The following is a 15,691-nucleotide window of genomic DNA, read 5'->3' as shown; positions in this document are numbered from 1 at the left end:
TTTCTAGTTGTGCTGAAGTCTGTTTAACGCTGTATTGTTTGGTTGGGAGCTGGCCACAGTGGCTGGGGAAACCCAGCCAGATGGAAGGGGTATAAATAAATATATTATTATTATTATTATTATTATTATTATTATTATTATTATTAATTCCCCCCAAGGTTTAAAAGTCCTTTTCAAATGGTGGGGAACTTAAAATAGAAATGTTTTAAAATAAAATTATCCTTATATGTATACAAAGCACTTAAATTCCTCTTTAGCAAGAGGAAGAAACCCAATACCTCCTTTTCTGTTTTACATCCCAACAGCTATAGTGTACAGTGGCAGTGTCTTTATTGAAACTGTTGCCGGTATTTCAGTAGGAGAAGTAAGAAAGGTTATTGAGAGCTAGCCTGTCAAAATATCTCAATCAACATCCTAAGCGAGAACATTTGGGTGGGAATTGTATCTGAATGAGGGTTACTTTTACACACACAATATGTTTTGGGGAAATTAATGAAAGCATCATAATCAAGTGGCCCAGAACCAAATCTGGGTGTAGCTGTCTGTGTCCAGTTATGCCATTACCAAAGCAAGATATTCATGCCAGAGGGACTTCTTTAGTCCCTTTAGGTTTCACATGAAGCAGCAACTATGAATGGCCCAAGTCAGAATGCCAACTGTATTCATTCTCTCTCTGACCCAGTTTTTAGCATATGTGATCGGGGCGTAGGAAGATAGGGGCAGTGGGAGCGGGGCGCCCCGGACAGTGCAATCCCAGGGGTGCCACCGTGGCTGCCCCCAAAACACAAGCCCATACCTGCGCAAACACCCCGCCCCCAGAACGCGTGCCACGTCCCTGGGGGCAGCGTGCCTGCTCTCCGCCCTGGTGGCGGAGCATGATGCTCCGCCCCTGTATGTGATAAAAAGGACTGAAGACTTAAGCATGATCTTTTAGGTAAATTCTCTTTAATGTCCTTTTGCCAGTAGCCACCATTCTCATACAATAAGTTTAAGTGTTTAAGAGAAAACAGACAGCAGCTGCTATTTCAGAGAGCTATTTAAAGGTTCTGTTACCATGTCCATCTAGCACAGATTATATACTGTGCTTGTCAGGCTGCTGCTCTACCTCTGGTAGAGACAAGCACCCTTCCTTCCTTCCTTCCTTTCTTTCCTTCTGACACTCTAAGAATAGTTTTGTGGAATTGAGGGCAAAAAGTTTAAGTTAGACAATTCCCATTATGAAACAGATGAAATTTGTGGAGCAATAACAGTTCCTGTTGAAACTAAACCTCTGGACAGGTGTTAAATGTATCATCTTACACTCCTAAACTAATCTTGCTAAAAGGAGCTTTTGCATGCCCCCCAGACATGGCCAGATGTCTGCATAAACCATAAAGAGCATGAAAGACAAGGTTAATCTATATGTGTGTGTGTGTGTGTGTGTGTGTGTGTGTGTAGGCATTGTGTGTGCAGAGGTCACAGCCTTTCTCCGTAACCGCTGAACTGTAATGTAACAAATTTGGCCACAACGTTCCATGCCCCTCAGTGAGGGATCTGGCATAATTTTTCCCCAAAAATAGCAAACTTTTCATACCTAAAATAATGATTAAACACAAAAAGTGGCGCCCAAATTAGATGTCACCAGCAGAAACTCTGAAGACTCCAGCAGCATCCAATAGAAAGGCAGATCACCCACTGCTGCCTCCAAAGCCGCGCCACCAGATGACATCACAAAATTCCACAGCAACCAACTGAAAACAGGCCTTTTGCAGCAACAAGGCCCAACATTGCCAAGTGGAGGTAGGGGCCTGGCTGGGAGGGATGGGGGGCGAATAGGGGGTAGGGATAAGTAATGGGTCAGAACAGGGATGAAACTGCCCTCTCCACAGTATCTCGCTTTGGCTTTGTGGACTTGGCTGAGTGGATTTAGGGGCCTGCCTGGGTGGGGGTGGGCGGGGCCAAATAGGCCACAGCATAGAATCAACTGAATATGGGCCTTTTACAGGGCCACGTCTTTGGGTAAAATAAATGTTATTCCACATAACACACGTGGGTAGGGGAGTCAGGGTTCGGACAGGGCAAAATTTTACAGAACACGCGCATTGGGGGAATGATTGTGTGCAAAATGAATGGGTCACGGGGATAACCCGGGGTGGTTGGACAGAGGAAAGGAGGGAAATCACAGGGGTAAGTGGGGGGGTTAGGGAGAGGAGAGGGGGGAAATCACAGGGATAAGCCGGGGGGAAGAGGGGGCATAATAGGTCATGGATCAGGACAGAGTTGGGGGATTCACAGGGAAGAGGGAGGGGGATGAGGGGGGAATCACAGGGATAAGTCATGGATCGGCACAGGGTAGGGGAAATAACACAAATAACCCACAGCAACGCGTGACAAGGCCAGCTAGTTGTGTATAATAAAGATGTTCAGACAGGACCTGAGGACAGTAGCTAAGAATACATTTTCAGAGTGGCACACTCTACTGAACAAGAGACTCATAATCCTTACTGCAGAAGGATGCAAAGCCCAAGCTTTTAAGTACAGAATGTTGAAACATTAAGGCCTAGTCTACATAGGGCGGCTAATAGATTGGATGGTGGCTAATAGATTGAGGTTGAAGCCTAACAAGGGGATGGGACAGGTAAACTGAAAACAGGCCTTTTGCAGCAAAAAGGCCCTTGTGGAGGCTCCCTGGTCCTGAATGGGGTAACTGTGCGTAGCCTGGGAGTCATTTTGGACTTACAGCTGTCCATGGAGGCACAGGTCAATTCTGTGTCCAGGGCAGCTGTCTACCAGCTCCATCTAGTACGCAGGCTGAGACCCTACCTGCCCATAGACTGTCTCGCCAGAGTGGTGCACGCTTGTTATCTCCCGCATGGACTATAGCAATGCGCTCTACGTGGGGCTACCTTTGAAACTACAATTAATCCAGAATGCGACAGCTAGACTGGTGACTGGGAGTGGCAGCCGAGACCACATAACACAGGTCCTGAAAGACCTACATTGGCTCCCAGTACGTTTCCAAGCATAATTCAAAGTGTTGGTGCTGACCTTAAAGCCCTAAATCTTCTCGGCCCAGTATACCTGAAGGAGCGTCTCCACCCCCATTGTACAGTGCCGACACTGAGGTCCAGCTCTGAGGGCCTTCTGGCACTTCCCTCACTGCAAGAAGTGAGGTTATGGGGAAACAAGCAGAGGGCCTTCTGGGTAGTGGCGCCATAGCTGCCAAGTACCCCGTTTTCCTTGGGAAACCCCCGTATTTTCTTACCGTTTCCCGCAGGTGTCCCGAATGGCAAAATACCCCGTATTCCCCCAGATTACGGAGCTCCTGCCAGTGGCCATGTTCTTCTGGTGCCACACCACCACCGGAAGTCGCTTCTACGCACTTCCGGACATGCATAGAAGCGACTTCTGGTGCTGCGGACATTTTGGAAATGGGCACAGCGGCATAGGAAGTTGCTTCTACGCATGTCCGGAAGGGTGTAGAAGTGACTTCCAGTGCCGCGGTACTGCTGATCCTGGATTTTCCAATTCGGAACTTGGCACCTATGGTGGTGCCCACCTTGTGGAATTCCCTCCCATCAAATGTCAAGGAAATAAACAACTATCTGACTTTTAGAAGACATCTGAAGGCAGCCCTGTTTAGGGAATGCTTGATGTTTTATCATGTTTTTAATATTCTGTTGGGAGCAGCCCAGAGTGACTGGGGAGACCCGGTCAGATGGGCGGGTTATAAGTAATATATTATTATTATTATTATTATTATTATTAGCAGTGGAATGAGATGGCAGAATGGACAATGCCACTTCAGCCTACAGGTAGAATACCACGTGTGAAAATATATGAACCAGCAAGGAAGAAAAATCACATCGTGGATAAAGTTTCTAAACTTGGGTTTTTGCCTACATTGCAGCTAGAAAATTTGCAACGAATATCTAACTAAAGGAAGCATTCAAAATATGACCCACCACCTGCAGGTAAAAAGGTAAAGGACCCCTGGTTGAAGAAGTCCAGTCAAAGGTGACTATGGGGCTCAGCTCCACTTTCAGGCCGAGGGAGCCAGCCTTTGTCCACAGACAGCTTTCTGGGTCACGTGGCCAGCATGACTAAACCGCTTCTGGCGCAACAGGACACTGTGATAGGAGCCAGAGCGCACAGATACGCTGTTTACCTTCCCACCTATTTATATACTGGCACTGTCATGCTTTTGAACTGCTAGGTTGGCGGAAGCTGGGACAAAGCAATGGGAGCACATCCCAATGCGCAGACTCGAACTGCAGACCTTCCGATTGGCAAGCCCAAGAGGCTCAGTGCCAGCTGCAGTCTCAGAAGTTGTGCAATCCATTCTACCAACTCATGCTTGGGTAAACCAGGCCTATCGGAGAGCTTTGGGAACATTATTATATTATATACAGCCCTATACAGTCATACCTCGGGTTAAGTACGCTTCAGGTTGAGTACTTTCAAGTTAAGTACTCCGCGGACCCATCTGGTACGGATTAATCCACTTTCAATTACTTTCAATGGAAAGGTTTGCTTCAGGTTAAGTACAGAATTCCAGAACCAATTAAGTACTTAACCTGAGGTACCACTGTACCAGCAGGTCTATAATTCAGCCCTAAATCCTATTATTCTGGATGTGTTTGCTGCCCTGAGCTCCTTCAGGAGGAAAAGCATGATATAAACAGCAACAACAGCACTACCATAATTACCAACATCCTAGGAGTAAACTACGGTATATTTGAAGACAAAGACAACTTTTACTTCTCCAGCACCTACGGCTGTGTCCATTCAATAGGCAGAATGTGGTCTTAAGTAGGCAAAGAGAATGCTGAAAATGATATTACTTAACTGTACTGCACCCACAGATGTGTCTTGTGCATAATAAGAGCATGAACCAAGCCTCAAAAAGTGTAACATATCCCTTCCGTGATGGTGCATGATATTGTGGCAAGGGTGGGGATGAAGAGATTAGACAACAGCATAAATGCTTAACTGTACATATTTCTAGTAAAAGCCTGGGAGGAAGAGGCAAAAGAAAAAGAAACTTATTTATCACTATTGCCCACAAGTCCTTCACACACACGCTGGCTGTTAGTTCCAAACAACCAGCTGGTAGGTTTTTAATACTTCCTTTCCACACTAGGTCTTAGCCAAAAGGTTGAGAAGTACTTTTTCCTGTTATCAGCAGCCTGATTAACAATACCCTAATATTGGAAACAATCTATAGAAAACCCCATTGGAATTTGGTTATTTCGAATGTGGTTCTATCATGCCGCCTTACTCATCACAGAAGGGTAATTAAAGGCACTTCAAGAATAGACACTTTTGGTGAGACTTGGTTTCCTTTATTTTCCTTTATAAATGAGACAGAACATAACTTTTATTCCACCCTCAACAGAAGAATCTCTGGAGAAGATGTGTGAATTGATAATGCTTAAATAAACATATTGCTTGTGTACTGTGTACTGCATATGAAACTTAATAAGAAAGTACCACTGGACAAGTTACTGTAGTTATGTGTTCTTGTATTTACATAGAAAACAATAAATAATATTGGGGGGGGAAAATACTTGTTTCCTGCAACTCAACTTTTGCTACGTACAGTATGGCTCCCCTTTATCACATACACAGCCCAACAAGACAATGACAAGAATCCGCCAACAGCATTCGAATCAATCAATCTGGCTAACCTGATCCAAGCACACACACATACACCTCACTCACACATGAAAACAAATTTCACTACAGCCAATCAAAGACAACCAACCACACCCTAGGCCAACCCCAACTTCTCTCACCACCAAAGGAATATGAGTGAATAGTAAAGAAAACCCACACAAGTGATGCTGACCTAAAACCCCACACATACAATAAGCAGAATAGAAACATTGCCCCGACCCCACCATTCCCTTCTCCACCTCTTTCTCCCTTTTCTTCCTAATGTAACACTAATGTCTCAACAAATGAAACTGATCAGTAGAAAACGTAACTTGAAAAAAGAAACATTGTGCATACTTTTGTAAAACAAGATATATATATGTGTGTGTGTGTGTGTGTGTTCCCACTGCGTGTGCGGATGTCCCAACCTTGCACCGTAACTGCTGAACCGAATTGCATCAAATTAGGACAAAGCGTACCTTGCCCATCGGGGAGGGATCTAACATTTTAAAATTATCAAAAAACCACACCTTTCACACCTAAAATAATGATTAAACACAAAAAGTGGCACCCTAATTATATATCATCAGCAGAAGCCCTGAAGACTCCAGCAGCATCCAATAGAAAGGCAGATCTCCAAATCGTTACATCATCAACCACCGTCCAACAACTGCCAAAACGGCCATTCCACCTCCAATGTCCAAGCCCAAAGCCTCTCCCAGCGACTGCATTAATAAACGCCTGGCAGTATTAGGCAGTCATTCATCATTTCCCCTAACATGCACTTGGGGGCACGGCGAGGGGTTTTTGCTTTTTAATTTAGTGGGTGTTGTGTCACATGCGAGGCTGCGGCGGCCATTTTAAGTAAGGGCAGTCATTCCCCTTTTAACCTAGGCTTTATACTATGACTGATTGCAAGCCTCTGCGTCTTTAAAAAAACCAACAACCATGCACTTTCTCTCCCCACTTTAAGTCCTCGGATATTTGCAGTGGCCAATCCCCCCCCCCCGATTTACAATCCCCTACCTTCCCCTCACCACTTCCTGGGTTTTTTATGGAACCGAACAGCTCGGGCACTTCGGAACGCGCCTTCTGTTGCGACGGGGCTGTGGGGCTTCACTATTTGATTCCCCCCCTCAGTTGAGATTTTTAAAGTAGTTCTCTGGGTCCCAGGGTGCATCATCACCCCTGATCCTTTTCTTTGCCCAAACGGACCTCTCCCCACCTTCCTCAACACCAAATACTCCTCAATTATACCCACAATAAAAACCATTTTTAAAAAAGTTACAAACAACACATTAAAAAAACAAAATAAATTCCATCCCACATTCCAAAAAATTACACCAAAAATAAAAAACCAAAAAACAACCACCCACATCAAAATCATACACTAAACGCCAAAATAAATAAAAAAAATTCCTTCAGTAATAAAAACTTAGTTGGTCTTTAAGGTGCTACTGAAGGATTTTTTTTTATTTTACTTCGATCCAGACCAACACGGCTACCTACCTGTAGCCAAAATAAATGACAACCCCAACTAGAGAAATAAAACTGTAAACAGCACAATTAAAAAAAAACCAACACCACATCCTACATTCAAAACACCTACTCCAAAATTAGAAAATCCAAATAACAAAAAAACCACAAAACACAAAACGCCCAAATCATACAATACCCACCAAAATAAATGACAACCCAAAAATAAAATTAAACAATAATAACTTCTGCTTCTCATGTTCTTATTTTTTAAAAAATTAATCTAAATATATAAAAATGTTCACGATGCGTGCGCAGGGGCCAATGTATGGAGATACAGGGGGGAGGGGACAACAATCCCTGGGGACAACAGAGGGCTCAGACGAAAGTGCATGCTGGGAAATAGAAACCAGAAGCTGACAGTTCCTTCTCCAAGGGTGGGGGCCCAAGTATGGAAATACAGGGGGGAGGGATGGGGGGAGGAGGGGGCTTGATAGCTCATGAGTCAGGACAGGGTGGGGCCAGTCACAGGGATGTGCCTGAGGGGTGGGGGAAGAAGGGGGCTTGAAAGCTCATGGGTTGGGACAGGGTGGGGGCAGTCACAGGGATGAACCAGGGGGTGGGGGGAGGAGGGGGCAGGGTAAGTCATGTGTCCGGACAGAGTGGGGGGGGAAATCACAGGAAAGAACCACAGCAACGCGTGGCCGGGCCAGCTAGTATTTAATAAAAAGACTTTTAAAAGTATAATTCCCGCACTAAGTGCAATTTCTTGGTATTGTGTAGGAGCTTGACTTTATGCAACATGAGTAATTTGTACAGTTTCCTTCTTTTATTTGTTCACACTGATTTCCTTTTAAAAACTGCTCTCACATCCTGTAGATGCAAGACGTACCAAGCCCAGAAACAAATAAACTCTACCTGAAATTTATTGGCCTCCATCAAGCATTTAAAAAGCAGTATATAAACAACTGGAAGAATGGGAAATTGTTCACATAAACACTCCAAATGTTACAAAGCACTTAGTTCTGGAAACAAATCTAGAAAGGGGGAGTACCCTTCTGCAACCCTATGAGCCATATCACTTTAGTTAAAGAAAACAGTCTGTTGTACATTTCAGTATAAAGGTAAAGTATATATTGCTACAAACATCACACAATAGTAAATTAGATTAAAAATAGGACACTGGATCAAGATCTTCCAGGAATCATACTTATGGCGCTGTATATTATGTATGTACTAAAGATCTTGGTTAACCAAGGTATATTAGAAATTATTCTTCATATTCATACAAAACCTTGGTTTCTTATGCTTCTACTTGGGCCTTTAAGTATGAGCAGTGGATTATCAAGCATTTCTATAAAGCCAGGAAAATACTAATTGCCTTCCTAATTAGGGATAGGCTTTCTCACCAACTGCGTTAAATTGGTGATCTTTGGTGATATGGGTGGGTGCGTGGGTGCGCACTTGTGTTCATAAGCACAGTGTGGCTTCCTTTCATGAAGCATAATGATATAGCATACTAAGTTTATACCATGTCATGTTAATATAAATTAGTATACTAAAAAAACAACACTTGTTACAAGTGTTCATTTCTGCACTATTCTTACCTGAATTTGGGAAATGCTTCTTGGGGCAACCCCATTTTTCCTTATTGTGATGTAAGTTCAGGCTGAGACAAAGAGATTTGCCCAACATCAGCCAATGAGATTCATGGGTACTTCAGCTCAGCCCAAGTCCAACACTCTTAACTAATTCATTTCAAAAGCCTCCAATGAATATGCAATGCAGATAATATTCAGATACTTACTTTAAAAGAATATACTACATTTAGACAGAACACTAGGCCATAGATAGTTTTAACCATGATTTGCTGAATAAGTTAGAACCCAACTCAGACATTCAAATAAACAGTGCTTTGTTTTAACTGATGTTGGTTTGTTGTCTCTCCGCCTCATCTGAGAATACCCAGCTGCTTGACTGAAGCCCGTCTTGGCAGCCAGTACCCCTTCCCTTATAGCAGCTGGCTGCAGAAACAGGGTGGAGAACCAATATTCTCCTGGGGAGATGTTCTGCTGCTGTCCACATGCTCCCATGCTCCCGTGGTTCAGCTTTATATCCGAATGCAGTCGTTTGACTGCAGTCTGTACAAACTGGCTTAACATACATAAGCTGCTATACAGCTCAGCTGTGGCCCAGTTCAGATGCAGTACCAAGCCACAATCGTGTCCCCCGCCTCCAGCCGCAAAGAAGAGTACAGAAAGCATCTACTTCTGTTTTCAACCAGCTGCAGAACATTGTTTTAACTTTTAGTCAATTTGATTAGTTTTAATTATAGTTTACCCTAACAAGCCGGGATAATAGAACATGGTTTGAACTCTGCTTGTTCAGACAAACAGTTGTTAAAACTAACTTCATTTCTTTCCACTTTTGATTTAACAAACTTGATGGGTACTTGAAAATGCATGTTTCCACTTTCCTTCTCACAGCTGTGCCAGAGGAGAGATGAGAGGAGGGGCAATGCACAAATGCACTAAGTCAAGCCCCCATGGTACCCTCCAGATGTTATGGACTATAACTCCCATCATTCGTGACCAGTGGCCATGCTAGCTGAGGCTGATGGGAGGTGTATTCTAAAACATCTCATGTGTACAAAGTTGGGGAAGATTTAGCATTATCAGAACTGTTCAGACTGCTTCCGAGTTTGAGGAAGGGCCATCGCTCAGTGGTAGAACAGCTGCTTTGCATGCAGAAGGTCAGGTCCAATTCATTACACCTTTAGGAAAGGCTGGGAAAGAACACTGCCAGAAACCCTAGGAAGCTACTGCCAGTTTGTGTAGACAATACTGAGCCAGATGGGACAGTTGTCTGGCCCAGCATAAGGTAGCATCCTTTGTTCCTATCTTAAGTTTTTCACATGATATGCTTACTAGGAAATAGTTCCTTTCAGTAGCAAGTTAAATCAGGCTTTTTTTGGATGAGCATTTCAAGAGGGAGGCAATATAGAAAATCTTTTAGATTACTATTTCATTGTTTTATTTTGTATTTTAGTAAAAGTACTAATGCATTTTATTGTTTTGAACTTTTTCGTTAGCTGTTCTGGATACTATTTGTTGAAAGATGAGTTATAAATATTTTGGTCATTTTGAATGGTGAGAATTTCTAATTACAGTGGTATCTCGGTTTACAAACTCAATTGGTTCCGGAAGTCTGTACTTAACCTGAAGCGAACTTTCCCATTGAAAGTAATGGAAAGTGGATTAATCTGTTGCAGATGGTCCGTGGAGTACTTAAATGGCCTCAGTCCAGTATACCTGAAGGAGCATCTCCACCCCCATCGTTCTGCCCGGACACTGAGGTCCAATACCGAGGGCCTTCTGGCGGTTCCCTCGTTGTGAGAAGCCAAGTTGCAGGGAACCAGGCAGAGGGCCTTCTCGGTGGTGGCTCCTGCCCTGTGGAACGCCCTCCCATCAGATTTCAAAGAGAAAAACAGCTACCAGATTTTTAGAAGACATCTGAAGGCAGCCCTGTTTGGGGAGGCTTTTAATGTTTAAGTGTTTTATTTCATTTTTCTGTTGGAAGCCGCCCAGAGTGGCTGGGGAAACCCAGCCAGATGGGCGGGGTATAAATAAATTATTATTATTATTATTATTATTATTATTATTATTATTATTAAACTGAAGCATACTTAACCTGAAGCAAACTTTCCCATTGAAAGTAATGGAAAGTGGATTAATCCGTTCCAGACAGGTCCGCGGAGTTCTTAAACTGAAAATACTCAGACCGAGGCGTACTTAAACCAAGGTAGGACTGTATTTGAGATCATGTCTACATGTCACGCTGCGTTAGTAGTATCTGAACTTTCATTTCCCACAGACAGCAACTAAGCTTGGGAACAATGCATTCAGATCATCCCTCCCTTGCTACAGCTACTATTACACTTGCCCAAGATAGATGGAAACTGGAAACTCTCTCAAGGGAGTACAGCCACAAGTGGTGGTGGGGAGAGATCCATCTGTGTGTCCTGAATCAATCACCAGTTACATGACATGCCAGGGTTTTGAAAGCACATATTTTCACCTTTATGGAGCATTTGCACACTATCCAAACCTGCTCAGTATCATAGAAGTAAGGCTTCACTGCCTGTAGTTAGAGAAGCCATTGTTGTTTCTTTTATATTACAAACAGCCTTTACGCTCCCTTTTTCTCCACATATATGGAGCTTTCATTTGTGCCTTCTATCAAACAATAGATTGTTATTTTGTCCAAATCTAGAAAACTATGCATTGAATGAAGTATAGATTACCTACAAACCAATATGCAAAATCAATGTTTGATCATCCTCATGTGGGATGAGTCTCATGATTGGAATGTAGTAATAGAGGGATACAATCTATTTCAGAGAAATAGAACAAACAATAAAGGAGGAGGAGTGGTGTTATATGTCAGGGATGTGTATACCTGTGAAGAGATCCAGGATTTAAAACTTCAAAGCCATATTGAGAGTATCTGGGTCAAAATTAAGGGAGGTATGACTGTATTTCATTCCAGGGGGCAAAAGGTAAAAGGGAACATGAACTTTTAACAACTTTCAAAGCAAAGAGAAGGTTAAGGGGAGATATGATAGCCATGTTAAAATATATAAAAGGATGTCATATAGAGGAGGGAGAAAGGTTGTTTTCTGCTGCTCCAGAGAAGCGGACACGGAGCAATGGATTCAAACTACAAGAAAGAAGATTCCACCTAAACATTAGGAAGAACTTCCTGACAGTAAGAGCTGTTCGACAGTGGAATTTGCTGCCAAGGAGTGTGGTGGAGTCTCTTTCTGTCAGGAATGCTTTGATGGTGTTTCCTGCTTGGCAAGGGGTTGGACTGGATGGCCCTTGTGGTCTCTTCCAACTCTATGATTCTATGATCCAGATTTGCAGGCAAACTAAAGCGCACAATTCAACAATTGTTGAGAGATCACCAGGGGGTTTGGGCTGGGTGTTCATCAGTATGCGGATGATACCCAGCTCTACCTCTCTTTCAAATCAGAACCAGTGAAGGCGGTGAAGGTCCTGTGTGAGTGCCTGGAGGTGGTTGGAGGATGGAGGATGGCGGCTAACAGATTGAGGTTGAATCCTGACAAGACAGAAGTACTGTTTGTGGGGGACAGGAGGCGGGCAGGTGTGGAGGACACCCTGGTCCTGAATGGGGTAACTGTGCCCCTGAAGGACTAGGTGCGCAGGCTGGGAGTCATTTTGGACTCACAGCTGTCCATGGAGGCACAGGTTAATTCTGTATCCAGGACAGCTGTCTACCAGCTCCATCTGGCATGCAGGCTGAGACCCTACCTCCTTGCAGACTGCCTCGCCAGAGTGATGCACGCTCTTGTTATCTCCCGCTTGGACTACTGCAATGCAATCTATGTGGGGCTACCTTTGAAGGTGATTGAAAGACCTACATTGGCTCCCAGTACATTTCCGAGCACAATTCAAAGTGTTGGTGCTGACCTTTAAAGCCCTAAATGGCCTCTACCCAGTATACCTGAAGGAGCGTCTCCACCCCTATCATTCTGCCCAGACACTGAGGTCTAGTGCCGAGGGCCTTCTGGCGGTTCCCTCGCTACGAGAAGCCAAGTTGCAGGGAACTAGGCAGAGGGCCTTCTCGGTAGTGGCGCCTGCCCTGTGGAACGCCCTCCCACCAGATGTCAAAGAGGAAAACAACTACCAGACTTTTAGAAGACATTTGAAGGCAGCCCTGTTTGGGGAAGCTTTTAATGTTTAATAGATTATTGCATTTTAATGTTCTGTTGGAAGCCGCCCAGAGTGGCTGGGGAAACTTAGCCAGATGGGCAGGGAATGAATGAATGAATGAATGAATATTTTGTAATGTTACAATGTTGCTCAAAAGATGGAGACAGTATAACAGGAGACACACAAAAATCACGCTAGCCAGTCAGTAGAGCTAGGGCAGTCTATTAGAAGGATATGGGTTTAACCATCTTTGGGAACATGTCAGAAAAGGAAGTTCTCTCTCTTTCTCTCCTTCACACAGCAACAGTATGTACAAAGGGGTGGGGAGGGAGAGAACCCCCAGGGGTCGGCAACCTAAGCGGCCCAAAGGGGTCGTTTAACTGGCCCATGGATCCCCGCTGCCCACTTGCGGGGACCGCCTTCTGTGACGCTGGCCAGCTTCCCATTGGCTGCAGGAAGCTCCTGCAGCCAATGGGAAGCTGCACATTCCTCCTCTGAGCCGGAAGGAGCACTGGAAATAGTGTTTGCACATGCGTGTGCACGCTCCGACCCACCGTGGCACCTGCGGGACCGTGAACTGGCCCAAGCCAAAAAAAAACCTTTGCCAACCCTTGACCTAAACCATCTGGAGGGCTTGAGTTTAAAAAGGACAAGCATCTCACCACAGTCAGTACAGATATCGACTTCCTCATCTTCTACTTCCCTCCTGAGGTTACTTAACTCACCCAAAAAGTTGTTGCTGCAGAACAGTACAGAAAAAAAGTGAGCAAAGCTCAGAGTGCAGAACGAGATCACCTCCTAAAGATCGAACTTCCGTTAAAGAAGTAACAGCCAAAACAGTTACTTCATAAGCTCTCACGTCTTTCCTGACCTTTAGCACCTTAAGTTAGTTAGAGGAACCAATATACTGTATGCCCATGAGAGAAAGAATTTATAGGTATATGAAACATGTTTTAAAGACCAACAGGTTTGCTGTGTGTTTCTGGACTACAGCTTCTTTTGTGAGAACTACGGTATGAAGCCTTATACCGTTACCAGTTGGCAGATCATATGTTATATTACTGAAAGGTATCGAAAGAAAGAGGGAAAGGTAAATAAGTAGCAGGGTCCAGTGGCCATGGAACACAAGAAGCAACATACAGAACCCAAATACATAAAAGGTTAAGCCTTCCTTCATCTTTTTGGATGAAATGTGAGATATAATTGCAATAAATAGATATATAAACTACAAGAACAATGGTTGGTGACTATACTAATCAAATCAGAGCCAGTGTGGCATAGTGGCTGGAGTGCAGGGGAAAGACCAGGGTTCAAATCCCCGTTTGGTCTTGGAGCTGACTGGGTGACCATGGGGCAAGGCACTGCCTCTCAAGCCCAACCCATAGCTGCCAAGTTTTCCCTTTTCTCACGAGGAAGCCTATTCAGCATAAGGGAATTTCCCTTAAAAAAAGGGAGAACTTGGCAGCTATGCCAACGTGCCTCACAGGGCTGTTGTGGGGATTGGTTGAGCAGAGGGGAGTGAAGAACCATGCATGACATCCTGAGCTACGTGAAAGGGAAAAGGTGCAGTATAAATGAAATACTCAAAATAAAACAATATACAGTATACAAATGTTTGTATGTGTGTGTCTGTGTGTACACCAGCCACGCACAGTCACGGCTCCAGACAAGGGAGACTGCTGCCTTTAATTTAAACCTTGCCACCATAGCTGCCAAGTTATCCCTTTTTTAAAGGGATTTTCCCTTATGCTGAATAGGCTTCCTCGTGAGAAAAGGGAAAACTTGGCAGCTATGCTTGCCACTAAGAGAAACGGTTTTGTCTTGGAAAACAATACTTTGTGATTACAAACTTTATTGAACATTTTAAAGAGGGGGGGGGGACTCATTAAGGGGATATGAATGAGCTTATTAACCCTTCTTCTGCCGTGGCCGCAACTGGGCTGGACCCCTCCCCCCCTCCCCGAACGGCCTCCCGGAAGTTGATGGGAGGGGGGAGAGGAGAAATGAGGGGGGCAGCGGCACCTGACAGCTCCCACGTGAAAGGGGAGGGGCAGGGGCCGAGGTGACAGCCCCGGCCCCAGCCTCCCCTCCCCCGCCCCGGGCGCCCTGGGAGGGAGGGAGGGAGGGAGGGAAGAAGAGCGGAAAGAGGCAAGAGGCGCCTCCGGGAGACCAGCCAGCCAGGCAGGCAGGCGCGCCCCCCTCCCTCCGCCCCCGCCCCCGGTCGCTGCTCACCTCGCGAGCGATCTGGTTGAGGGCATCGTCCTCGGCCGCGGCGGGCCTCTCGCGGTTGGGCTGCCTCTTCCTCCCGGCCGGGCCTGCCTGCTGCTGCTGCTGCTGCTGCGCCCCGACCCGCTCCATGGCGCTGCCGCCGCCGCCCTCCTCGCAGGCGCCTCGGGCGTGAGAAGAAGGAGGCTCGGGGAAGCCGGCGCATGCGTGCACGGGGCTCCGGGAGACGGGCCGGGGGGGGCCGAGGGAGGGGAGGGGGCGGGGCTTGGCTGACGGCTCTGCGCAAGGGGGCGGGGCCGAGAGAGGCGCTCACCTTGCAGGGCGAGAAAGAGGCGGCGGAAGGAGCCGGGCGCCAAAGGCCTTTTTTGTTCCACGAGGCGGAAACACCCGTCTCTCCCCCCCCCTTCCCACCCCCGCCCTGCAGGATGAAACCCTTTCAGAAAGGGTTCTGCTTCGGAGCAGCGGGCATTCCGCCGAGCAGGCAGGCTTCGCACGGCGAGGGCTGTGAAAGAGCCCAGGGCGAAAGCTCGAGAAATTGGGGGCGCCCCCCCCCGGGTTTAATAAGCGCCGCCGCCCCCCGTTGTTACCCCGGAGCCCACTAAAGCCCAAGGAATCCC

General features: G+C 45.7%; 1 protein-coding gene across 20 annotated transcripts in view; it reads right to left on the bottom strand.

The window, feature by feature from the left end:
- LRRFIP1 (LRR binding FLII interacting protein 1) overlaps positions 1-15,302 on the bottom strand; it is a 118,837-nt gene extending 103,535 nt beyond the window's left edge. For 4 of the 20 annotated variants that reach the window (XM_060282805.1, XM_060282774.1, XM_060282777.1 and 1 more), the window contains exon 1: positions 15,081-15,302. In XM_060282805.1, the coding sequence (XP_060138788.1) occupies positions 15,081-15,206 (126 nt within the window). In that variant the 5' untranslated portion in view covers positions 15,207-15,302. The remainder of the gene's footprint in view (positions 1-15,080) is intronic. The other 16 variants (XM_035140421.2, XM_060282737.1, XM_060282731.1 and 13 more) reach the window with 5 other exon arrangements.
- Positions 15,303-15,691: the final 389 nt, after the last annotated feature.

This window comes from Zootoca vivipara, chromosome 1 (assembly GCF_963506605.1).
Source record: "Zootoca vivipara chromosome 1, rZooViv1.1, whole genome shotgun sequence".
Taxonomy (NCBI): domain Eukaryota; kingdom Metazoa; phylum Chordata; class Lepidosauria; order Squamata; family Lacertidae; genus Zootoca; species Zootoca vivipara.
Note: the sequence above shows the minus strand (reverse complement) of the source record. Positions and strands in the feature narration are given on the sequence as shown.